Genomic DNA, 24,034 nt, shown 5'->3' with positions numbered 1-24,034 from the left:
TCGGGGCTCTCAGGAGCTCTACACTCTCCTGACATGGGGTGGGGGGTGTTTCTCCGCAGGGACAACTGGAACAGAACATATGTAGATAGAGAAAAAGTGACAGGGCCAGGCTGACTAGCTCTGTGTCCAAAATTCTACACAGGGATTCTTAACCTGGGCCCCCAGGCCCCCGAAGGGTCAGAAGATAGAAGGCAGTGGATCCCATGAACTTGGTGGGGGAAGAATTTATACTAACCTCTAGCTGAAATGTAACATTTCCTTCCATTATGAATGTAGGCAGCAAACTACAGTAATAAGCAGGTCGGGTAACTGTCACCAATAGAAATCACAGATGTTCCCACGTCTCATCACAGTTACAGAGATCTTAAAATATTGCTCAAACTTAATACCAACAGATCCACTGGTCGATCTTGTTTTTAATTCATTAGTTAAAAAGCAGATCTATTACTGTATCACAATTTTTAAAGTATTTTGATAACATTTCGATATGATTCCTTTGTGGTCCTATGTATTTTGTTTTATGCAGTTAGACACATTGTTTGGAGAGAGGTGCATGGGCCTTACCAGACTGTCCCAGGTTCCTGACACAAAGCTCCTGCTAGGCTAGTGTTCCTGGGGTATTGTGGGCCCGTTAGGTTTCAGAGCCCCCACGCACCTTCGGGTAATTGTGGGTGCGTGAGTGTGTGCAGAGGGGATCTCGCCTGCCTGCAGCCGAGTCCTTGCTGGTCTTGGCGTCTCTGAGCTCACAACAGATGCCCAGGCCTGAACCCGGAATCCCTCAAAGCCCAGCTGGCTCTTCACACATTGCAGACCAGTAGTTTTATTGCTAGCTTTACCCAGTGGCCAGATAAGTTTCCATTGAACAAGTACAAAAAAAGTTTTACATAAATGTTAAAGGCACGCTTTAAAATTAAATACCCATTGCATTTTGAAGTTATTACAGGTTCTTACAAGCTAATATCTTTTTAAAGTATGATACTTCATAAAACACTGTGTAATATGAAGCGAGAATTCTTGTGATCCGTCCGCAATCTGTTAAGAAGCCCACGCCTTGTTTGGGAAGAGGGCACCACAGTGGGAAGTTTTTTAAAAATTAAAAAGAAATAAACAACATCGAAAGAAACCTGGGACAGTCCGTGATTAGTAATCAAAAGAGGAGTATAAGCCAGTGTCTGAACCATGACACTGAGTTCCCCATCTGAGGCCAGAGGACAAAGATGGGGGCCAGCCCAAGGGCGCGGGGTCCTGTGCTGTCCTTGGTGCCAAGGCTCCATCTAAAGAGCTGGGAGTCAGACCCAAGTTCATGGTCCACACCCTGCTCTCCTCCTCCAGAGCTCAGTTTCCCCATCTGTACAATGGGCACCAGTACTTACCTTTCTACAGGCCAGAGCTGTGGGAGGATCAAATGAGACCACAACCAGACTCCCCTCCTAGGAGAATGCTTGGAACCACCTGAAAAGCTCCCGGGAGATCATTCCTGGGCAGCCCCACCTCCTCGATGGCCCAGAGGCTAATGAACTCCCAGGACCAACCTGCTCGGTGAGCCTCGGCCAACCCAGATAATTGCTATAGCAACTCCACACTTTTAATGAACCCTCAGCTATTTCTAGTGCGGGCCATTACTGGAATATCTCTTTAGATCTGACTTTGTTAAGGGGCCTAATTGAGTGAACACGGCTGCTGTTCTTGGGGTCCTTGCCATCCTGGGCTGGAGGGTTAGGTACAGCCCGAGAAGGCGGCAGCTCTCAGCCGCACTGGACTGGATCTGGGACTCGGCTGAGATGTAATCTGTCCTTGAGCCAAGCTCCAGACAAGGACTCCGCCCGGGGCCCATTCCAGCCCTGCTCTACTGGCCATCTTGCTGTGTGACCTTGGGGGTGGTCTTCACCTCTGTGAGGCTCCTGAAAGCAGGAGGAGGGTCCCTGCTCTCAGGGTTGACCCTTTCTGTCGTCCCCACCTGAGACTTTCTGTTTCTATTTGGGCTCCAGCTTGATTACTCTCCTGCCTTCTTGTTGGGGAGGAGCCTACAGCCCCTCGCACACGTGCAGCCACCATGAGGGGCCTCGCATTCCTGTGTATCCCTGGCCAGTTGCACAGGTTTGCACTCTGTGTGGTTTGCAGCCCTGAGAGTCCTAGGTTGCCAGGATCCGGAGAGAAGCAGGCCCTTCCTGGCCCCTTCCTCAGGCCCAGTGCCCAAGTCCTGGCTGTGGACCTGCCTGCCTTCCACCCCCTGCCCAGTCTCTTCTCTCCCACATTCAAGCTTCCAGCTCTCTGGCCCCCAATGCCCATTCCAGGCCCAACTGCAAATGGGCACTAGCTGACTCCCCTGGTCATTGCGGACACAGTGGTAGTGGGCATGCCTCTCACTCTCCAGGGGCTCAAAATTCCCTTGGTCCTCTCAGGCCACCATCCACCTTATCCCAGGGGCCTCTGGCCAGGACAGAGCATCTCTAAGCTTTCCATGGCTGCTGGTCCCACCAGCTGTTCACCCCTGCTTTCCACAGCAGGCTGGGCCAGACTGGGACGGGCCACAGCTAAGACCACTGAGAAGATGGCTCAGGACTTGCTTTACCTTGTAGAGCAGTGGTTCTCAACCTTCTGGCCCTTTAATACAGTTCCTCATGTTGTGACCCAACCATAAAATTATTTTCGTTGCTACTTCATAACTGTAATGTTGCTACTGTTATGAATCGTAATGTAAATATCTGATATGCATGATGGTCTTAGGCGACCCCTGTGAAAGTGTCGTTTGACCGCCAAGGGGGTCACGACCCACAGGTTGAGAACCGCTGTTGTAGAGGGTTCTTTGCCCCTTTGGAGGCCTGGCCGGGTGGGGAGACAGGACTCACGGAGCTGTGAGTGCACACGGGAAGTGACGGATTGAGCTCTGGTTGCTGGGATGTGTGTGTAGGAGGATGGAACAAAAGGGGGTCTTCAGGGTGAGGGGGGTCCTGAAGGGGCTTCGGTGCACTGTGCTCAAAGGCTACCTCCCCACTCTGTCCCTCCTGGGCAGGCTGGAAACTCGGGCTCTGGGGAACCAGGAGACTCCCGGGGGTCAGTTGCTTCTTCCCACAGCTCTGTCCAGCTCCTCCCCGGGCTCCTGCCCCGGGCTGAGGTCTGGGAAGCAGGAGGACTGCTCTCTGCACTGAGACCCATGTGCTGCCCAGGAGAGAGGCCTGAGACCCCTGGCCCAGGACACCTTTATCACGCCTGACTCTGCCACTCCTACCCGTCTCTGGCCTCGGACCAGGTCCTATTTCAGCCCCTTTCTGCTGGGACCACTGGGACTGCAAGCCTCCCCTGGGTTTGTAAAGCCCAGTATTCCTGGGGCTCCACAGCTCTCCCCATTTCCCCCAGCCAGCCTCTGTTCCCCTCAACTCTCCTCATTCTCTCTCTGGGAGGACCCTCGGGCAGAGGGAGCCATCCCATCTTACAGAAGACCAGGCTGCTCCAGCCACTCGAATAACCTTCACTGCAGTAGCTGAGAGACTGAGGGGCGGGGTCCAGAGACCAGCTGTTCCGTGTCCCACCAGGAGCACCTCCAGTTTCACCCCTGGTTTTTCAGCCGGGGTTGTGTGTGTGCGTGTGTGTGTGTGGTTTTTCAGCTGGGGTTGTGTGTGTGCGTGTGCACGTGTGTGTGTATGTGTGTGTGTGTGCGTGTGCGTGTGTGTGTGTGTGTGGTGTACGTGGGGAGCCACAAGGACACTCCCTGCAGCCTCCCCCCCGAAGTGGTTTCAGAGCCATGCTGGGCCCTGGTCTAGAACAGCAATCATGTGGGAAATCTCGTTTCTATTTATACATGGACATGTTAGGAAAGACGGTGTGTGCTGGCATCAGAATCGATTGGGGACTGGTAATTAATTTGTTTAGACCTTAATTAATTCTCCAGTTCTTTCTTATTTGTGGACTGTCACGCTTAATTGTGTTCAGGAGCTCGAGCTTGGAGCAGGCCCTCCATTAATTGACGTGAGGTGGAAGTTAATGGTTTGGGGAGCTGGGCAAACAGTGTAATTAAAGGTCAATGGAGGAGGCATCGGAAAAATACAAACCTCCAGGTCCAGCCACCAGGCTCCACGGGCTGAGTCCATTCCCGCGGAGGCAGGCCCCACAGCAGCCTTCACGGGGGGCCTTGGGTGGGGGTTGGGAGCAGTGGCCAGCAAGAGGAGGTCCAGCTGGTGCCATGATGGGGCACTGGTGAGAGGAGTAGGTGCACCTTGTCAGGGATGGGCAGGGCAGGGGCTTTGGAGACCCCAGGGGTCACCTGGCAAGCATGGCCGTGTACTCAGGCTCTTGTATGTATGTGTGTAGGTGGCAGGGCAGGGAGCTCTGAAGGTCACCCCCAGACTGCCTGGTTGAATCCATGCCAAGCAGGGGACCAGCAGGGCCCGGTGCTCATAAAGACCCCCATGTGGGCTCTGAGCTCCCCATGGGGAGGCCCGAGCCTCAGCACCCGCCCGCCGACTCCCTGCAGAGGGAGTAACCTTCCCGCATGGACCAGAAATGCCAGCCTCGGCATCTCTTTGCCGGGAAGTGACTTTTCCCTGTGCTGTCTACGGCTCTCCACAGTGGCTGCACCAGTCTGCATTCCCACCCACAGTGCATGCGGGTGCCCTTTTCTCCTCATCCCCGCCAGCACTTGTCGTTTGGTGATGATGGCCATTCTGACAGGTGTGAGGTGATATTTCATTATGCTTTGAATTTGCATTTCTCTGATGATTATCAATGACATTGGGCATCTGTACAGAGGAATGTATTACTTTACAAAGGTCGAGTCCTGGGTGAAGCATCCAGGGCCCTTCCTTCCACTTCTCTGTCAGTGGCTTCACCTGCAGGGTAGCTCCCTGAAGATGGCACCAGCAATTCCAAAGGTCACATCCAGACCCGCCACTGCCCAGAGGACAGGAGGCACTGCCTGCTACCTCTTCTTAAATAAAAGGAGTCTTTTCCTAGAAGTCCTCTGCCACCATCCCTCATTGGCTAGGACCGATCGCATGTTCTTTCCTAACCAATTACTGTCAAGGAAGGGATTATTACAATTAATTTAGACTAATCGTTTGGGGGTAGAATAGCTGTTGAGTCAGTCACCATGACTCTCCATAGAGTAATATTAGTAGCTCTTTGTCACATATAATAAATACATTTTCCCATTTCTTATCACATAGCTTATGGAATAGATATTGAATGCCACACTCTCTACTCTAAGATGCCTCTCTTATAGGAGGCATTAATACAATAGCCATTGAGAAGAGGAGAGGGCTGTAGTTCTTGTTCATTTGAAGGAATAAATAAGCATTCACTACATGTTCAATCCAAGTCACTTTCTTCAACACCACAGAGTTTGAGTCTCAGCCTTCTCCACATCTTCCAGGGGCCGAAGGGTCAAGATTAGAGGTAGGGATTACGAGAGGCAATGGTGGTTGTGATGCTGTTCAGCAACCAATGTCCAAAAGAGATGGTGTAATTTCAAAGCATACAAAAGAATATTGGGGATTTTTTATCTGCAGTTCTTATTTGGTTATACTTGCAGTTTCATTTTTTCCCCTTTACTTGCAGGAAAAAGATTCCTGAAGTTCATCAGCTTCCTTAGGTAGTTTCTGACATATAGATGCCTAAGTGTCGGACCCATGAATAGGTCCCACCAATCCCTGCTGGCTTTCAAACTTTTATGATCGACTTCAAGAAGTTTGGCTCTTTCTTTTCAATGTTTAAACAAGTAACGCATGATTCTATTCTCACTGTAAAAATGCAAACAGTGTAGAAAAATTTAGGGTAAAAAGTGGAAGTCCTGCGACACCCCCTAATTCCTAAATTTAGTTTCCTTCCCCAAGGAGACCACTCTGCGGTGTGAAGCTTCCAGAACCTCACTTGTGGGTTTCTGTGCACACAGATGTGTGTATACCAATTACAAGGCTTTGCATTCCGTAAACCATTCTGTACAGGCTCGGTAGCTCTTTTCATATAGTTTGTTTTGGAGAGCTTCCCATGTAGACTCCGTAAATGGTGGACATTTAGGTTGTTTCTAATTATTTGCTCTTACAAACAGTGCTATAATTAACATCCTTGTAAATGTCTCTTTGTACATATGGGCAAGCATTTCTTTAGGGTAGCTATCTATGGTTTGGCAATTTCTGCTGCCTTTAATTGCATTGCCTGGTATCTGGCAGACGATCTTCCGCATGTACAATAACTTTTTGCGTCCGCGCTCCATTATAGTGTAAGTTTTAAAAAGAAGTTCTAGGCGACAATTAGGGATCTAAGTTTAAGTTCAAATTCTGTGTGGATCGCTGTAAGCAACTGAGGTGACGCTTAAATGAACAGATACACACGGCTAAGTTCACCCACGCCCGGGCAGTTGTGATGGGGAGCAGATAAGATCCCCCTCCCTCAAACACCCATTGTAAGGTATATCATGATTTTGCAAGCATTAAAATATGAGAAAAATGCATCTTGGGATAGAGGAGTTATGGTGTTTTATTTTCCCTAAGTGAATAGATAGCCTATTGCTTCACCCCCATATTTGAAGAGTCCTTCCCTTGTGAGTTGATACAATTGCTTTACTACTAACTCATCCTCCCTTCCCTCCCCCGCCACAGGTGGATGTGTCTCAGCACTATTAGTCTTTTTTTCTTGTTGTTAATCCTCACCTGAGGATATTTTTTTCCATTGATTTATTTTAGGGAGAGTGGGAGGGGAGAGGGGGGAAAGGGAGAGCGAGAGAGAGAAACATCAATGTGAGAGAGAGACATATCGATTGGTTGCCTCCTGCACATGCCCCCACCGAGGTGAGGATTGAACCTGCAACCCAGGTACTTGCCCTTGACAGGAAATTGAACCCGAAACCCTTGGGTGCTCCGGCCGGTGCTCTAACCACTCAGACACACCAGCCAGGGCTGGGCTATTACCTTTTGACCCATGTGTCTGTTCCTATGTGTCTGTGGTAGTTCAGGGGGCAGCTCTCCTGTAGTCTTATTTTTGAGAACTTTCTTGCACATTTGTCTCCCGTCTGCTGCTCTTCCTTCTTCCCACACTGTCCCTTTCACACGGGGCACTTCATAGCTGTTCACACCCGGCATGATGGTGCATCGCGACGGGTCTGATGTGCGAACATCTGCAGCAGACAAGACCACACTTTCCTCAGGACTTGACACGGAGCTCGCATCAGCACGCAGCGATCTCTCGTTCTCTCTCTCAGCCCGTGACATCTCCCAGCATCGCTGCTCCAACATCAGTTATGCCCGAGTCTCGAATGGTGTCAATCCGAGTTGAAAATGTGCCAGCTTCCTTAGCATTATCACTAACAGGCTGTTTAATTAACCTGTGCTGCTGTCAATCGTCGATCTGCCGGTGTGCTAGAGAGGAGACCCGTGGCCACCCATGGTTGGCCTTGGTCTTGGTTTCTCTCTCTCTGTCTTTTCCATTCGCTGTTCCCTTGCGGCTCTCAGTGTTCATGACTCAGGAGCTGGACTGGCCGGGAACCGATGGGAGGGACCAGGGATGGCTTGGAAGGAAGACGGCAGAACTGAATGTTCTGGGTGAGATCATGGAAATGAAATGACTGAAACAGGCCAGCAATCTCAGTGCTCAAAGGTGATAGCAGCTAACCTGTGCATACAGCAGGTGCCGAATAAATGGACAACCAGTATACACAGTCAACAGGAGAAATGACGGTGCATGTGCCATTTGAGTAGGCAGTAAGGATGGGGGTGTTCCAAGGGAGGAGCCTGGGGGTTGCCCTCATTCTGAGGTGGCTTTTAGGATTTTCACTGCCTCCCCCCCCCCCCCCCCCCCAGAGCCCTCCTTCTGCACCCAGGGGGTGGGGGAGGAGTTTGCAGAGTGAGCTGCCACCTCCTGACGTGAAGCAGAGGCTCCTCCCCTGGACCACATTCCTGTAGCCTTGCCTTTCAGAACAGCCGTGGCAGGAGCTGTTCTCCGAGGGCAGAGACCCATGCCTTTCAGGGCAGAAACCCCCCATGTCCTCTCCGGTGGTTGTGTTGGGTCTCCTGGGAACTGCAGGCCTGGCAGCCCCAGGGGGTAAAGGACAAAGAGCATCCCTGTCACCACTAAACACACCGGCTAGGTGGCCCCCCTTCCCAAGGCCACTGTGGGGGCCCTTCCTGGCCCTGAGCCCTGGGAGGGCCTGGGGCTGGCGGGAGCTCTCCTCTGAGGGTGAGGAGGGGGAGATTTGGCATCAGAATTAGAACCCAAGCCCCGTTGTCCCGAAGCCGGGGTTCCCAACCTCTCTTCCTTTCCTCATCCTGTGGGTCTCCAGATGTGCGTGACACAGGGGTTTTCAACATCAGCACTACTGACGTTTCGAGCTGGATAATTCTTTGCTGTGGGGCAGTGCTGTGCATTGTAGGATGTTTAGCAGCATCTCTGGCCTCTACCCACTAGATGGCCTATAGCAACCCCTACACACACCAGGCTGTGATCATCAAAAATGTCTCCAAATGTTGCCAGATGTCTCACAACATTGCCCCGGTTGAGAGCCACTGTATCAGACCGCTGAGCCTGCCTGCCGTGTGGACAGGAGTGGCCCGGCGAGAGGAGGTCTGCCCGTGGGTACCAGTGCGGCTGAGTGTCTTGTGGAAACATGAGAGCTACTCAAAGATGACATCTGTGCTGTAAATACATTTAAAACTGTATTTGGTCGCCTGCTTTTCTCTCCAAAGACTGCGGAGCCACTTGGTCTTCCCTCTGCCTCTTCCACCTTCCACTTTATTGAAAAGGGAGACTGAGGCTTAGAGACCCCAGGGCCCCAAGCCACCCCTCACCTGCAGAACCCTGTCTCCCAGCTGCAAGCACCCTGGGCCCCTCTGCTCCCCTGCGTTGGCGCAGGCACCAGGAGCATCTGCGGTCCTCCTCCCACTCCACCTGCCCACACAGGCCCTGCCGCCCTCCAGCTCCCCAAACCCGGGTGCCCCCCCCACTGGAGGGAGTGGGGAAGCAGCAGGTGTTGATGCTAATCAGCGTTCACAGCCCAGAACTGCAGTCGCTCCCAGGCTCACACACTCCCCAAAATTAAACACTCATTATACAAAATTAATTGACATTAATTAGCAAAAATTAAAACTTTAAACACAGCAAGGCGCTTTGGGGGGAGGAGTGAAGCAGGCGGGCTCCACATTTGTCACCCCCCACTCCCCACCCGCCCACCACCCCCTTGTTCCCCCACTTCCATCCTGGAGCAGAGCTGGGGGAGTTCAGGCGAGGTCAGCACCCACACCTAGCCTCGGGCTTGGGCCCAGGCCCAGCCCTGTGAGTCCCTGGTAAGGCTCCCGAAGCTAGCCACCAGCTGAAAGGTGGCTCCCAAACTCTGGCATCCAGTGTTTAACTATGGATCCAGGAACCCTCCCCTCAGCCCAGGCCCCATGATCTCAGCTGAGATGGGTGGGCATGGTCAAAGGATGAACCAACCATCTGAAGCCAAAAGTAGAAGGTATTCCCGTAGCACTGCCTGACCCCGCCCTCTCCCCATCTCCTGGGTGTCCAGAGGACCAGGCTCTGTGACCTTTCAGCTCTGCCCCACTTTGCTATGTGACCTCAGATAAATCCCCGCCCCCCCCCCCCACACACACCATGAGCCTCAATTTTCCATCCATATGATGAGGGGGCGGTGCTGGGTGAGCACTGAGGTTCCTGCGGCTCTGGCACCTGCTGTCAGAGAAGCAAATCTCTGGGAACTTGATTCACGCTGAGGAGCAAGGGGCTGGATGTGGGGTGCTGAGTTGCTGATGGGGGAGCATCAGGCACCCGTGGGGGATGTGTCTTCAGGCCCCAGAGCCCCCCAGATGGGCACCCCTTTGGCCTGCCTGCAGGGGGCAGTCTCCTTGATAACTGGCCGCTCTCTAAGCCCTGAGCAGTTCCCCTTCCTCCCTAACACTGGTTGTTTTCCAGCCTTGCTCACCAGGTTCTCAAGGTCCCCCAAACCCCTCACCAAGCTGATGGGCACCAGGACCACACCTTCCCCCACTGCACTTGAACACAAGCTTGGCGTCTATTCAGAACTTCGTTGCTTGGGCTGGGGAGGCTGGGGCGAAGGTGGAGCCCAGGGGTCCTACCAAGTGGACTGCCATCCTCCCCCTCACTCCCGCTCCCTTCTCTCTCTCCAGCCAGCGCCAATATCTGCAACGTGGTCCTGATGCGGTACGGGGAGCTGGAAGAAGGGATCGATGTCCTGGATGGTGATGGCAACCTCGTGGGCTCCTCCAGGATCGCAGCCAGACATGTGGGTCCTCCCGGGGCTCAGGGGGCAGAGCATGGGGGGGGGGGCAGCCACAGGGAGGGTGTTGGTTTCCCCTAAATGTTTTCATTCCTCAAAGATTTTGCCTACAGCACCCTTGCTTTGTCCTCTTAGTCTCTCCTCCTCACTCTGCCCCACCTGCCCTCTGTATGAGCCCCAGCCTGGAGATCTGGTCCAGCCACGCCCATCCCCTAGGCATCCCTGTTTCTCTCCAAGTGCCCTCTCCTCACCACTGTGAGCTGTCCCCATCTCATCGCAGCCCCTCAGGACCCAGCTTCTCTGATCTGTTAATTGGCGAGGGCAGAATAGACCCCAGAGCTTTCCCTTCCCTCCCCGGACTTGGGACCCTGTCCCCTGGGCGTTCACGTCCTCCTGGGTAAGATGAAGAAGTGTGGGCTTCTGTGCTAATAAGCACTCCTGCACTTGGCGCCTCGCTGGGGAGTGAGGAGTGAGTGCGCTAAGGTGTGGGATTTCAGGCTTGCCAAGGTCTTGCAGTGGCTGGAGAGGAATGTTTTGTTAGGGGAAGGCCCTTTCCCACCTCTGGTTTCACCCGCCTCACCCACTCCAGCAGTTGTAATATTTTTTAACTCCAGTATGCTTGTGTCCAGCCCTCTTCCCCGTGGTGATCAGTGGCTCTCCCCGCTCTGGCTTCCAAGGGCTGGGACAGGGGGGTTCGGCTGCGAGGTAGCCTAGCATTTCTGCTCCAGGCCCTGTCCCTCCTCAGCTCCCACAGGGGCCCGAGCGGAACCTCTGTCTGGGCGGACTCCTCTATGAGCCTCCAGTGTAGGGAGAGCCCTCTCTCATCCAGCCCTCCCCTCCCCACTGTTTCGGGGGAAGTGAGTGCCCACCCAAGGCTCTGAAGGGAAGGGGCTCAGGTTGCCGGTGCCAATGCTGCCTGCGCCCTCTGCTTCCCGCACACGGGCTCTGGGCCCCTCATTCCCCCGCTTGGGAGGGAGGCTGGAGGGACCCTCTCCCAGGCCTTCCTGAGGCTGGTCACAAAGGACCCCAGTTCCTGGGAGAAATTTCCAACCCTGAGCCTGTCCTCAGAAGGGATTTGGCCTCAGTTTCCTACCTGGTACCAACCTCCTCTCTAGCCCTATACTCTTTCTTGACTTGCTGTGAGGGAGGCTGATGTTGATGGTCCTCTTCCTGGTCCAAATGGCAGGAGCCCCAAGCTCTCTGCAGCCCTGGGTGTTCCCCCGCCTGGCTACAGCCCCTTGCTGTCTAAGACAGTGGTCGGCAAACTCATTAGTCAACAGAGCCAAGTATCAACAGTACAACGATTGAAATTTCTTTTGAGAGCCAAATTTTTTAAACTTAAACTATATAGGTAGGTACATTGTTATTAACTTAATTAGGGTATTCCTAAGGCTTAGGAAGAGCCACACTCAATGGGCCAAAGAGCTGCATGTGGCTTGCGAGCCGCAGTTTGCCGACCACGGGTCTAAGGGAAGACCAGGGACCCGGGGGACTACCAGTCGTTCCTGGAGGGCCCAAGCCTGTGGGTTAAATGGACGCCCCACAATGACCGGCAGAGTGCAGGGGTGCCACAGCTGTGCCCTGGCTGTGCCCCCTGCCGGGAATCCCAAGGGAGTCCCAGAGCCAGGCCCAGGCAGGGCCCATTGGGAGACTCACAGACACTCAGCGGGAGTGCCTCCCGCTGGTCACCAAGAAAGCCGCCTCCTCCTCGGACCTTTGTCTTTAAGGGATGTCAGAGAACAGCAACTCCCAGAGTCTCTGTCCCCCCTCGGCACCAGGCCCTAGCTCTTTGCTGGGGTCCTTCCAGGGCCTGCTTAGATTTTAGAGCATCTCAAGTTTTCCTGCTGCTTCCCCCCAAGCCCCTGCACCTGCCACCCACCCGAGGCACCCCCTTGGGCACTTCTGTGTTGCTGTCCCACCCCCACATGTGGCAGGTGTCAGGATCTGCTCTTCAAATGTGTGTGATGAGAAGACGGGGGTGGCTTTTCTCGGTTGCTGGAGTATGGCTTCATGAGCAAATCCGTGAATTATTCCACTCAGCCAGGCCTGCTTAGCAGTGATGTGCACACCTCAGGGCTCTGGGGTGGGATGGGCTGCCAGGCAGCTGTGCCCCGCCCAGGGAGCCCCACTCACCACAGCCTCCGCTTGCCCCTCAGGCCCTGCTGGAGACGGCGCTGACGCGAGTGGTCCTCCCCATGCCCATCCTGGTGCTCCCGCCAATCGTCATGTCCATGCTGGAGAAGTGAGTTGGGGCAGCCAGGACCGTGGGGCCACCACTGGGCAGGAGGGAGAGGTGGGGGACTGCTTGCCCAGGTCAAGGGATGGGATGGGGGGGGGGCAGTTTATTCAGACTCTCCCAGGCAATGCGACTGGAATCTGAGAATTCATGGACTTTAACTGTGCAGGACCCCGTGCTAGGTGCTGGGGAGGCTAGCCTTGCCCTGAAGAACTGGAGATTCTGGTGTGTGTGTGAGTCTGTGTGCATAAGTGTGTGTGTGTGTGTGTGTGTGTGTGCGCGTGTGTGTGTGTGTGCGCGCGTGTGTGTGTACAGCGCTATTGCTGCACAGGGCAGGACCAGTTGTGGAGAGAGTCTGAGGACTAAATATGGAGCCAGCACCACCCCTTCCAGGCATCCACCATGAGGCATGTCACTGCTGCGGAGCCTCAGTTTCTCCATTTCTAAAACACGGACAGTACCAACCTCCCTGCCTCCCTCAGAGGATGCTCTGAGAACACAGGCTTGCCATGACTGGAAAGAAATGAGGGAACACAATAACAAAACAATGGTAGAGTGATTGTATTAATTAATGGGTGTGAAATTGAGTCGTGAGGACTGAAATGCTGCTGGAAGGAGAAGAAGCTGAGCAGGGAGGGGGGAAGGGGCCAGGGCCCATCTTCACGTGGTTTGGGCAGGATTAGGGTGAATCCAGGAGAAAAGGAATGGGGAAGGGCCTAGGTGGGGGGAACAAGATGAATAAAAGCCTGGAGGTGCAGACCCCTGGGGTGCAGGTAATACAGAGGTGACAGCTGTCTCCCTCCTGGGGGTGAGCTCAGTTGGGCCTAGGGGCGGCGTAAGATAAGGGAAGGGTTGGGGGCACCCCCTCTGGGGTTCTGGGGCAGGATGTTCTCCTCAGCATGGAGACCTTCTTATTCCCACAACACAAATTATAATAACAGCTAATATTCATCAAGCACTTGACTGCATCCCAGTCCTGTCAGCTAGGCCTCTGCCCAAATCCCATCCCAAAGAGGCCCTCCCTGACCACCCCATGGAGCTAACAGACACCCCACTCCCCTCACATTGCCTTATTTTTATTCACAGTACTTAGCAATATCTGAGATTCTTTATCTGGTTGTCTATTATCTGTCCGCTTCACTAGAATGTAATCTTCACAAAGACAAGTAAATCCCTTTTATTTACTGCCCTGCAAAGCATCTAGCACAGTTCCCAGCACATAGTAGATGCTCCGTGTTTGTTGAATGAACGAACAAATGAATGAATGAAATGAAGTGAGTCATTTAGCCTTCACAACAGTGCAATGAGGTAAATAATGTATCTGGTCTTACCGTATTCCATGAGGAAAGGAAGGCGAAGGCTTTATCACCTGCTTACAGTTGTACCCTAGGAAATGGCAGAGGCAGGAGTGGCCCAGGACTGTGGCTGCAAAGTTGTGCTCTTCCTGCCACACTGGCTGCCTCTTGGGTCTTCAGATCACCTCACATAACCAGCATGTCTTTGGGTCCGGCCCTGCGTGGAGACTGGGGAAGAGCAGATTTGGGGGCCTGACCTCAGAAAGCCTGTATCATGATACGGGAGATGGGTGGACCCACACACAGGTCAGCTGCAGGTGAGACGGGGCAATGTGTGAACAGGATCAGGTGACCTTGAGGGGAGGGAGCACTGTGGGCCCGGCCGCAAGGAAGGCTGGTCCACAGGAGAGGGGCTGCAGTTGACTTTGAGAGCAAAATGGGACTTTGGCAGGAGGGAGGGCTTTCTGGGCCACACGCAGGCCTGTTGTGTAGACAGCAAGGAGTCCGGCCCAACAGAAGCAAAGTGTGCCCCGCCCTTACACCTCCCCTGTCCTCCCCTGCTGCTAGGTGTGAGGGTGGAGCACCTGGTCAGGGCACGGTAAGTTGAGCCCCGGGATATAAGACAATTAATCGCGTATGTAAGTTGCAAAACTAAACAGATCCTGGGACGGCAATTGCTTCTGTGTTCTGTGCCCCTGAGCCTTGTATACGAGCTGCCTTGTGAACTGAGGCTGTCCCCAAATACCAGCCACAGAGAAACTGGGAAGGTAGGGCTTCTGTCTTCTAGATGGCCAAGTCCCGAGCCTGGAGTTTCCTGGGGGGAGATGTGGTCTGTGAGGCCTTCCTGGTTGGCATCTGAGTTGAGTTTCCAGAAAGTGCAGTGACCCTTAGTGTCCCATTTGTTTGGGAGCTTAAACTCGGCTTTGAGAGGCACGAAGGTGGGTGGGATGGTTCTAGTTCTGAACCTCCCTGGCCTGGAATCTGCCCGGAGCATGGCTGCCCTGAGTCTGGCTCAGCTCAAGGTCCAAAGAAGCCCCGTGGGCTCGTAGAGACAGGTTGGCTTTGTACTTGGCCGGTCCTCCCCTGAGGCCTCTTGGACAGTCTCTGGGGAGAAGGAAGAGTCCAGCCCGGGTCCCCCCAGGAATATCAAAATGAAAAAGACCCAGTTTGTGCCCTCAAAGACTTACTAATTCACGGACATGGGGGAGCTGCAAGACTGGGCGGTGGGAGGGCCAGTGTAGCAGCACCTGCTGAGACTCCTGGTAGGAAAATGAACTCTGGGTTCTTGCTCTGTCACTATTGGGCCGGTTTGGTTCAAGAGACTCCCTCAGCCTCGGTTTCCCACCTGGAGGATGCCCACTCTGCCAGCTTCTCCATTTTGTCCCTGGGACCTGGCATCCAGCAGGCCCTTGGCTCCTTGCAGGGGCCCCACTGAGCACCCCATGGCCTCCTCCTGCTGAGGAGGGGGTGGGGAGGTGGCCCCACCCTCAGTGAGGGAGCCAGAGGAAAAAGACAAAAGAACACTTCCCAAGCAGCCTGCTTGCAAATTAATGGAGCGCAAACTCGAACTGCTCCAAGTGCTGAGGGAATGCACAGCAGTGGGGATAGGAGCTGTTCGTTGTGTGTGGGGCTGGGGCCCAGCTCGCTTCGCCTGTGGCCTCAGTCTCTCCTCTCTGCGAGGAGCCCTCTGACCTGCATGAAGTCCTGGGTTTCCTGCTAGGAGAGAGTGAGCCCCAGGATGTCCAGGTGTCCCCGGCTCTGAGACCGAAGGAAAGGTGTCTGAAGTCAGAAGCAGAGGAGCCTCAGCTCCCAGCCCACAGCGTGGGCCTCCCTCTGAGGGTGCCCACTCCGCAGCACACATCCTCTCACCTGCTGAGGGGGAGGCTGGTTTTAGACCCCAGGCTGGGAGATTGGGAGATCGGCCCCTCCTCCACAGTCTCCCTAACTCCCAGGCAAGTGCGTGGCTCTCTGCTCTCAGCCCCCCACCCCCGCCCCTGGAGTTCATCCCTCACCCCAGCCTGTGTTTCAACTGGGTCTGGGGTTCAGCTCACACCCTCCATGGTGGTTCCTGAGGCCGCTCCTGCCTCCTTCATTCCTTGGGATCCGGGTCTTTCCTTTCTCCCAGTCAGTCGCACATCTCTCCATCTGCATATTTTAATTCCCCCAGCTGCCTTTCCCATCCCTCCCTGCCATTTCCCACCTCTCCTCCCCTCCCCCTGTCCTGCTGTGTTCACTCCAGTGCCTGTGCTGGGCTGGGACTTCTACAGAGGCTCCCTCTTGGCTGTAGTCTCAGGCCTGCCTCCTTCCTGGACTTCCTGAGTCCCCTTCGGGACTTCAGCCAGCCACCCTGAGAGAGAAGCCAGCATAGAAGGGGGTCTGTCTGGAGTTCCCAAGGATGAGTTCATGGCCTGCCCCTCACCTGCCACCTGCTTTCTCCCTGACACCTTCCTTGCCCTCAGCGACCCCTGGGAATGAGGTCCTGCCTGCTTTCCAAAGCCTCACAGAGCCAGGCTCCAGGTCTGTGTGCAAGTCTGGAGGGTGAGCCCTGTATCTCACCCCCTTGTCCTGCTGGAGAAATTGATCCTCATTAACAAGGTCTCGGCCCATCTCAGCCTTTCTCCTGGCCCCTCCATGATTCCTGTGGAAGCCCAGGAGGCCTGGGCCCAGTCCATGGCTGGTGGGAGGCTTGCGTGGAGGAGAGGGAGAGCATGGGGCCACTGGACCGAGGCCAAGGGGAGGTCAGATGGGCTTGAGTTTGATTCAGGCACTTTTGTCCTGCAACTCTTGATGCTGTGGAAACTTCCCTCTCCAGCAACTCAATTCGGGCTTAATTCAACAGCTGGACAGATCTTGAGGTCTGGGCTGGTGGGAAGGGCTGGAGGATCCCCGCTCTTTCCTGCACATACGAGGGCAATAACAACGCACAATTACTCAGCACTGACTGTCCAGGCCATTCACTTGCATAGAGTGGACAAGTCACTGGATCTTACTGGTCCCTTAGCAGGAACATCCTGGACCAGGGTTTCTCAGAAGTGACTGGGACCGATCACCTGTTTTAGACTCATGAAGGTTGTTTGAAATGTAGGTTCCCAGGTGCTGTACCAACTGAATCAGGATTTCATGGGGCAGGGGCCCTTGGGTGTCTGCATTTTCAACCAGCTGCCTAGACATCAAGTTTGAGAACTGCTGCTCCCTAGTAGCTGTCTGCCCCAGGCCAAGTGCTCCTGGGATTCTTGTCCCAGCAGGTGAAGGTGGTGTGGGGTTTACTCGCCCCCCACCGAGGCCCTGCCCCCAGGAGGGCCTCTCACCTGCCAGTGGCCACAGGCAGTCCTGCTCCGGAGGGGAGGGGCCGGGGCAAGAGCCCGGATTATACCATCTTCATACCAGGAGCCAGTCACAGGCCTGTGGAAGCTGACACAGTGACTGAGGTCAGACTTAGCCCACCCAGCATCCCCTGGCAAATGGTCCAGTCATCCACCCTGCTGGCGCACCCTACCCTAGACCTCCCCAAGCAGATGCTCAGGGTCTTCACCATACAATACGGTGGACAACACAGCGAAGGAATATCTGCCAGTTGGTATGCCCCCAAACTGTCTGGACAGCCCTTTTTGTCATGGAGCTGGGGGACCCGGGGCCTGGAAGGAGGTTTTTCATACCCCTCTCCACCCCGGGAATCCCATCTTCGAAGCTTGTCCTGGAGAGTGGGTGTCAGCTGTGACATGCAGGCGATGAAACTTGGGTCCTAAAGGCAGGAGCCAGGAGCAGCACGGGGTGGCAGCACTTGCAGGGAGTCAGGAGTCCAGGCAGCAGCCAGCTGGCCTCCAGCAGATCTAGCCTTGGCCTTGGGCAAGTCACTGCCCATCTCTGTGGCTCTTGGATTGAAGTTGATGAAATAGTCAGTGGGGTATGTTCTGTTCCCACACACAGAAGGGGTTCATCCCCTCCTGGCTCTGTGTGTGTATATGTGTGTGTGTACATGCGTATGCATATATATGGGTATGTGTGAGTACATGTGTGCATGTGTGTGAGTGTGTATACATGTATGTGTATATGTGTGTGTAAAAGGCTCTGATGGACAACACAGTGAAGTTATATGTGTGCGTGTGTGTGTATGTGTGCACATGTATGTGCCCGTGTATGTGTGGTCTGACTCCTCCCCTGCACTTGGCACCTACTCTGGTTTGTTTGCTATTTCATCATGTGATACCTTCGAAGGTGATCTTACCCTCCTGTGTGTCTCTCCAGGCACAGGGGCGACAGCCTCCTCTGTCGTGTCCCCCACATGTTTGCACAGGGCAGGACACACGGTGGGGTGTGGGAAGGGCCCCCACAAGTGCTCATATATGATTTATGGGTGAGAGTTCAACCAGCAATGTCCTTGGGGAAGACCCAAAGACAGAGTTCCACCTCAACCATTTAGCCACGGGCTGGGACTGGCCCGGAACCATGCTGCCCTGGTCCTGCATTCTGATGGGACCCAGTGTGGTGACCCGGGGCTGCTCACCCCATCTCTGCTCTCATGGGCTGCCTCCTCCTCTCCCCACAGGACGGCTCTCCTGCAGGCGCGTCCCCGGCTGCTTCTCCCAGTGCAAAGCCTCGTGTGCCTGGCAGCCTTCGGCCTGGCCCTGCCTCTGGCCATCAGCCTCTTCCCACAGATGTCAGAGGTCAGTGAGGGGAGGGGCTAAAGGGCAGGACAGGAGGATGTAGTTAGGCCATTAATTAACAAATCCTTATTCAGCGCTGACGCCCTCACACTGGGCTAGGTGCTGGGGTTAGAACCGTGAATGAGACAGACATCTCTGAGCTCAGGATGAAGCAGTGGACACAACAATGAAACAGGGAATAGAAAATGAAGGATGAGTGTTAGGGTAGGACCAACTGAGCTGGATGTGGGAGGAGATAGTGGGGAGCCCCAACAGAGCCTTGAGGGAAGTGGCATTTTCTGGGACCTAAAGGAAGGGTTAGAGTTGGCTGGGTGCACAGTGGGCGATGGGACACATGGGCTGAGGTCACCTGGGGTGAAGGCAGCACAGAGCATGTTCAAGAGCTGAGCAAAGTCTGCAGCTGGAGCAGAGAGTGGAGCAAGATGAGGTGGGTCAGGTGCAAACTTGGGAGCCAACGCAGAGGGTCATTGTCATCAGAAGGAAGGGCTGAGCAAAGCAGGACCACAGATGCTGATTTTGAACGGTCCCCACGGCTGCATGGTGAGGCTGGGTTGGAGCTCTGGGGGAGAAGCAGCCATCAGGAGGCTGTGGCGGGCGTCCAGCGAGAGATGATGGCGGCTTGGACCAGGCTGTTGGCAGTGGGCATCGAGAGAAGCGGGTCCTTTCTGAGAGAGTTAGGAGGCAGCTTCGTGAGAATTGAGGAGCCGCATGTGGTGGGAGGGAACGGGAGCTGCAGGATGTGTGCCCGGCTTTCTGGTTTCGAACAACCAGGCAGATGTAGGTACCACGTGATGAGATGGAGGCACGAGTCGGGACGGTTTGAGGGAGGACAGCGTGTTGCAGTGGATGGACACGTGGGGTTGGAGGAGCCTGGGGGAGTTGGCGCTGGGTCTGGGAGACAGAAGTAGGGCCACCAACATAAGAGACAGTAACGGAATCGAGGGGGTAGTGGGATCCGCCAGTGAGCCCGTGGAGAAAGGAGGTGCTCGGGTAGGGCTGGTGACTAAGGATGAGTGACCAGGGAGGCAGGGACAAAGCCAAGTGGAAGTCGGGGCTGGTGGGCCAAGCACAGAGTCAGACGCTCTGAGAGGTGATGCTCCGGGAGGTTGAAGCGTGTCTGAGTGTCTCGGGCAGTGAAGGCAAACCCTGACCCAAGGGACAGGTCCAGCTGAGGGGTGAGGAACCGGGTGGCAGGGCGGAATGCTTGGCATCAAGGGAAAAAAGAAACAGACCCACAGCTGGAACGAGGCGTGGGATCAAGAGAAGCTTTTATTTATTTCCCCCTTTTTATTTTTTAAAACTTTTTAGTTGAATTTATTGGGGTGACATTGGTTAGTAAAATTACATAGGTTTCAGGTGTACAATTCTATAATACATCATCTGTAGATCGTACTGTGTGTTCACCACCCCAAGTTAAGTCTCCTTCCATCAGCATTAATCTCCCCTTTACCCTCTTCTGCCTCCCTCACCCCCCTTTCCCTCTGGCAATCGCCATACTGTTGTCTGTGTCTAGGTGCACCCCTATGTTATTTATAATAGCCAAGATTTGGAAGCACCTAAGTGTCCATAGTAAAATGAGTGGATAAAAGAGCTATGCCACATGTACACAACGGAATACCACTCGGCCATAAAGAAGAAGGAAATCTTACCTTTGTGACAACATGGATAGACCTGGAGAGCATTATGCCAAGTGACATAAGCCAGCCAGAGAAACACAAGTACCATATGATTTCACTCACGTGTGGGATTTAATACACAAAATAAGCTAACAAACAACATAGAAACAGATTCATAGATGTTTCCCCTTTTATAAACGGGAGGAAGTGGCACTTGTATATGCAACAGGAATACACCAAGAGAGAAGTGGAGAAAGAGGATGGAGTGCAAAGTCTATGAAATGGGGGATGGGGGTTCAAAGGGGTCACTTTGACAGGGAGAAAGCCCTCCCACCTCAGCAGGGGGAGGCAGATGCAGTTGGGGTGGGGTTCAGGGGTGGAGAGGTTAAGGAAGTTGTTCTGATAGCTTCTGGTCTGTATTCTCATGTCTGAGCAGAGAGGGAGCAAGAGGGTGGGGAAAGGGAAGGTCAGAAGTGTGAGGACTGTGGAGAAGCTTCTAGGCGTTCAGAGAGTGAGTGGGAGAGACAGCTGACCAAGGAAGTCACAGAGCCTGATGGCAGTGCAGGTGGGGGGGAGGTGTCAGCAGAGGGGAAGCTGAGGGGGGACACAGGCCTATGGCTGTGGGTGGGGCCTGTTTACCCAGAGGTGCCGGGGGCCAGCTCCGGGCACCACAGGGCTCTCTCAGAGGGTTTCATCCAGCTGGGTGGGGCCTGTGGGAGGTTGGTGAGAGGTCGGGAGAAGCAGTGGGCCCTGGCATCTCAGCAGGTGGAGGGGAAGGTGGGCAAGCAAGCTGATGGGAAAGCAAGGTGTGAGGTGGTCAAGAGTGGACGGGGAGTGTGGAGTCACTGAGCTCAGGCAGATGGGGGCTGTGGCTGGAGAATGGGCACTTCTGAAGCTGCTGTTGCAGGACTCACCCTGCTCTATCCTCCAGAAACGGTGAGAGGGTATCGGTGCCCAGAGGGAAGTCAGGGAAGGTGAAAATTAGGGTCCTGGTGTTAGACCTGGCCTGTGAGGACTGGGACCCGGGGTCTTAGAGCAGGAGTTGGTGACCCAGCCTGTAGGCCCTGCAGTCCTAGGGGGGTGAGAAGTGAGCCCCCAGAGTTTTAAAAGGAAGCTATGAGGCGATGGGGCTCCTATCCTGGGGGCCAGCCCACACCGGATGACAAGCCTAGTGTGTGATCTGTGCCAGCAGGGCCCAGCCTTGTCATGAAGCCAGGGACACCCCTCCCGTCTCCTCCCGCCCCCCCCAACCTGGAAGCTGCACAGCTATTACCTGATGCTTGGGGCCTCCACATGGAGCTCAGGGCTGCAGGTTGTCTGGAAGGTCTAAAGATGGAGGGAGGGCACTTCTCGGAGGCTGTGGCATCCCCCTCCTGGAGGACTGGGCCGGGCCGCGCAGTCCCCGAAGCCGCTGCATCTCTCTGTATAGTTGGGCTGAGTCTGCGGTTCTAGACGAGGGTCCAGGTGCCCCATGTGCTTGGAGGCACCACTGTGGTCAGATGTTTTAAGCAGCCCTCACAGCTCCCCCTGTCTGCTCCGGGGAGGGACCCAGGGCCGACAAACCCAAGGTACAGGATCCGAGACTGTGCCTGTGGAAAGGACTTTAAAGGTCCTGGTTTACCATCCTGCTGACTCTGCTGAGAGCAGGAGGCCCAGAGCAGCCCCGGGACCAGCCCACAGTCACAGAAGTCAGGGCTGACATGGAGGAACCCCAGAGGCCACTCCCAGGCCAGAGCTCCCAGGAAGGGCTGCATCTGCTCGTCCTGTGGGATTTCCTCTCCTCGCTCAACCACCTGACCTACCTGCGAGCAGTGAGAGAGGCGGAGCCGGGGGCTGCCCTGCAGCCGGAAACATCCGGAGCGCTGTGGGTCCTGATGGGTGTTCCTCTGGGGCAGGTAAGGGGGAGATGGCAGGAGACGGTCTCGGTCTCGGTGAGCAGCGCTGGCCTCACAGAGGTTCCATGTCCGGGCGCAAGCTCCTCTCGTCCCCCAGGCCTGGCAGACTCAAATAGGCAGAGTTCTCTGGGTGTCTCATTGCAGCCCAGGCTTCTTTCTCTAGACTGGGAAGAAGGTAGTCATTGCACAGTAAGGTTGTTCCCTGGGAAAGCGGGGTAGGGATGTGATTTTTCAGCGCCCCCTCCTCACCTGAATCAACCCCAACAGGATGCAGGTAGGCCTGGGCATTGTGGGGTGTTTTGAGACCTGTCTGTGACCGACAGCACCAAGGCCATCAGCCAGTTGGCTGAGAGGACCTTGTCCCCCCCCCCCCATTCATCCTCCCAATTAATTCTAACAAGGCGCTGCTTCTGCCATGGGGGGATCATGTCTCCCATCCCAGAAGCCAGTGGGATTTGCCACAATAAGTCTGGACTTGCTTGGGCTGACCCAACCTTGCCAAGAGCCACCAAGGTTGTCAACAGGAGTAATCGCTGGAACACTAATGAATTAATTAGGGAACTTGGAAATTGCACTTAGGAGCTGGTTCCTAGCCTGGCTGGCCTTGGTGTGTGGTGTTTGGCACGAGGCTTTCAACCCTCTAACCCCAGAGGCTGAGAGAAGAACTTCCATCGCCGGGCGAGAGTCTTGTCTGGCCTTTTCAAATCAGTATTTCTGCCTATTGAAATGGTGCTAAATTTTGAAATAAAAATAGCAAATAATAATAATAGCTACCATTTACTAATCATCTACTATGCCAGGCAGCATGCCGGGAAACGCTGCATGTCTTGCTGTGTTCCATCTCCCTAATGCCCTTGAAGGATGTTACCTAGACAGTTAGATGTGTGCATCTCGGGCTCTGGGGAGAGATGTTGGCTGGAGACACGGAACTTTAGGTGCCTGGGGGGAACTGAAGTTGAGGAAGGGGTGAGGTCACTGTGTGGGGGGAGAAATGGCATCCAGGGCAGCCAGGGGCAGAGGGAGAATCTCTATGCAGTGGCTTCATTGATGCTGAGGACAAGGGTATGTCAAGGAAGAGGGTGCTCTCTGCAAGTGAGCTGCTGCAGAAGGGACTAGAAGCCGACGAGACTTGAAAACTGGGTGATGTAGCTAGACAAGGCGGTGTAGGAGGCAAAATGGTAGTCAAGTTCCTCTGTTTAGAGAAGTTGGCTCAGGGATGAGAAACCACTGGAGAACAGCAAAGGAAGTTTTATTCACTGGGTGTTCGGTTGAGGGTTGGGAGCCTGGAGAGAGGACAATGATGGGGTGCCGGGGTCCAGTACATAGAGGGGTCTGGTTGGCTGTGGTGGGGAAGTAGGGGTCCAGAATGTGACAGTCCTATGAGGTCGGTACCATTGGCTTACAAATGAAGAAACTGAGGCGTCCCAAGGTTAAGTTCCTGGTCCAAGGTCCAAAGTTGGTAGTGATGGAGTGAGCTCTGGACGCACAGAAGGATTCTGTTACCCTCCCCTGCCCACCCCACCTCGCTGTGAAACGAGAAGACCCAAGTCCGAGGCTCAGATGCCTCCCCTCCCACAGCCCTCCCACCCTTCATGGGAACCCGTGTCCGTGTTCTCAGGGACCTCCTGGGGTAGGGGTTAGTGCCTTTGTCCTCTGACCCAGGGCTGCGGGCTTGCCTGGCAGGCCAGCAGGTGGGGCAGGAACCTCCTTAGGAAGCTGAGCACCAGAACAGGGGCACAAGACTTGGCCTCCCTCCCGGGCCCAGCCGTGTTGCCATGCAGGGAATGTGGGTCTGCCCTGCCGGGCCCTGTGACCTGCAGATTAAGGGCTATGGGGGCATCGGCCAAGACTCGCTCAGCCAGGCCATGGCCAGGCATCAACGGGCCCATCGCACCCAGAGGCTGTTCCCCCATCACAGACACTGGGGTGCTTTCCCCTTCTTCCTGGAACTGGAGGGCCCTGTCAGAGCCCCCAGTCTCAGGGAGCCTCTATTCTGTGGGGGCGGACAGAAAGCCCGAATAAACAAGAATTGTCAGGGCCAGGCAGGGCTGTGGAGGCCTCGTGAAATAGGTAAGTCCATGATGTGTGATGGCCTTTCTGGCCTGC

At 54.7% G+C, this 24,034-nt stretch overlaps 1 protein-coding gene across 1 annotated transcript in view; it reads left to right on the top strand.

Annotated features, from left to right (window-relative positions):
* SFXN5 (sideroflexin 5) overlaps positions 1-24,034 on the top strand; it is a 103,839-nt gene that overhangs the window by 66,273 nt on the left and 13,532 nt on the right. Inside the window, exons 11-13 of the mRNA XM_006096762.3 lie at positions 10,113-10,228; positions 12,379-12,464; positions 18,300-18,417. Coding sequence (XP_006096824.1) covers positions 10,113-10,228; positions 12,379-12,464; positions 18,300-18,417 — 320 coding nt within the window. The remainder of the gene's footprint in view (positions 1-10,112; positions 10,229-12,378; positions 12,465-18,299; positions 18,418-24,034) is intronic.

This window comes from Myotis lucifugus, unplaced genomic scaffold (assembly GCF_000147115.1).
Source record: "Myotis lucifugus unplaced genomic scaffold, Myoluc2.0 scaffold_186, whole genome shotgun sequence".
In the NCBI taxonomy this organism is placed as follows: domain Eukaryota; kingdom Metazoa; phylum Chordata; class Mammalia; order Chiroptera; family Vespertilionidae; genus Myotis; species Myotis lucifugus.
The sequence above is the reverse complement of the archived record's forward strand: the minus strand, read 5'-3'. Positions and strand labels throughout refer to the sequence as shown.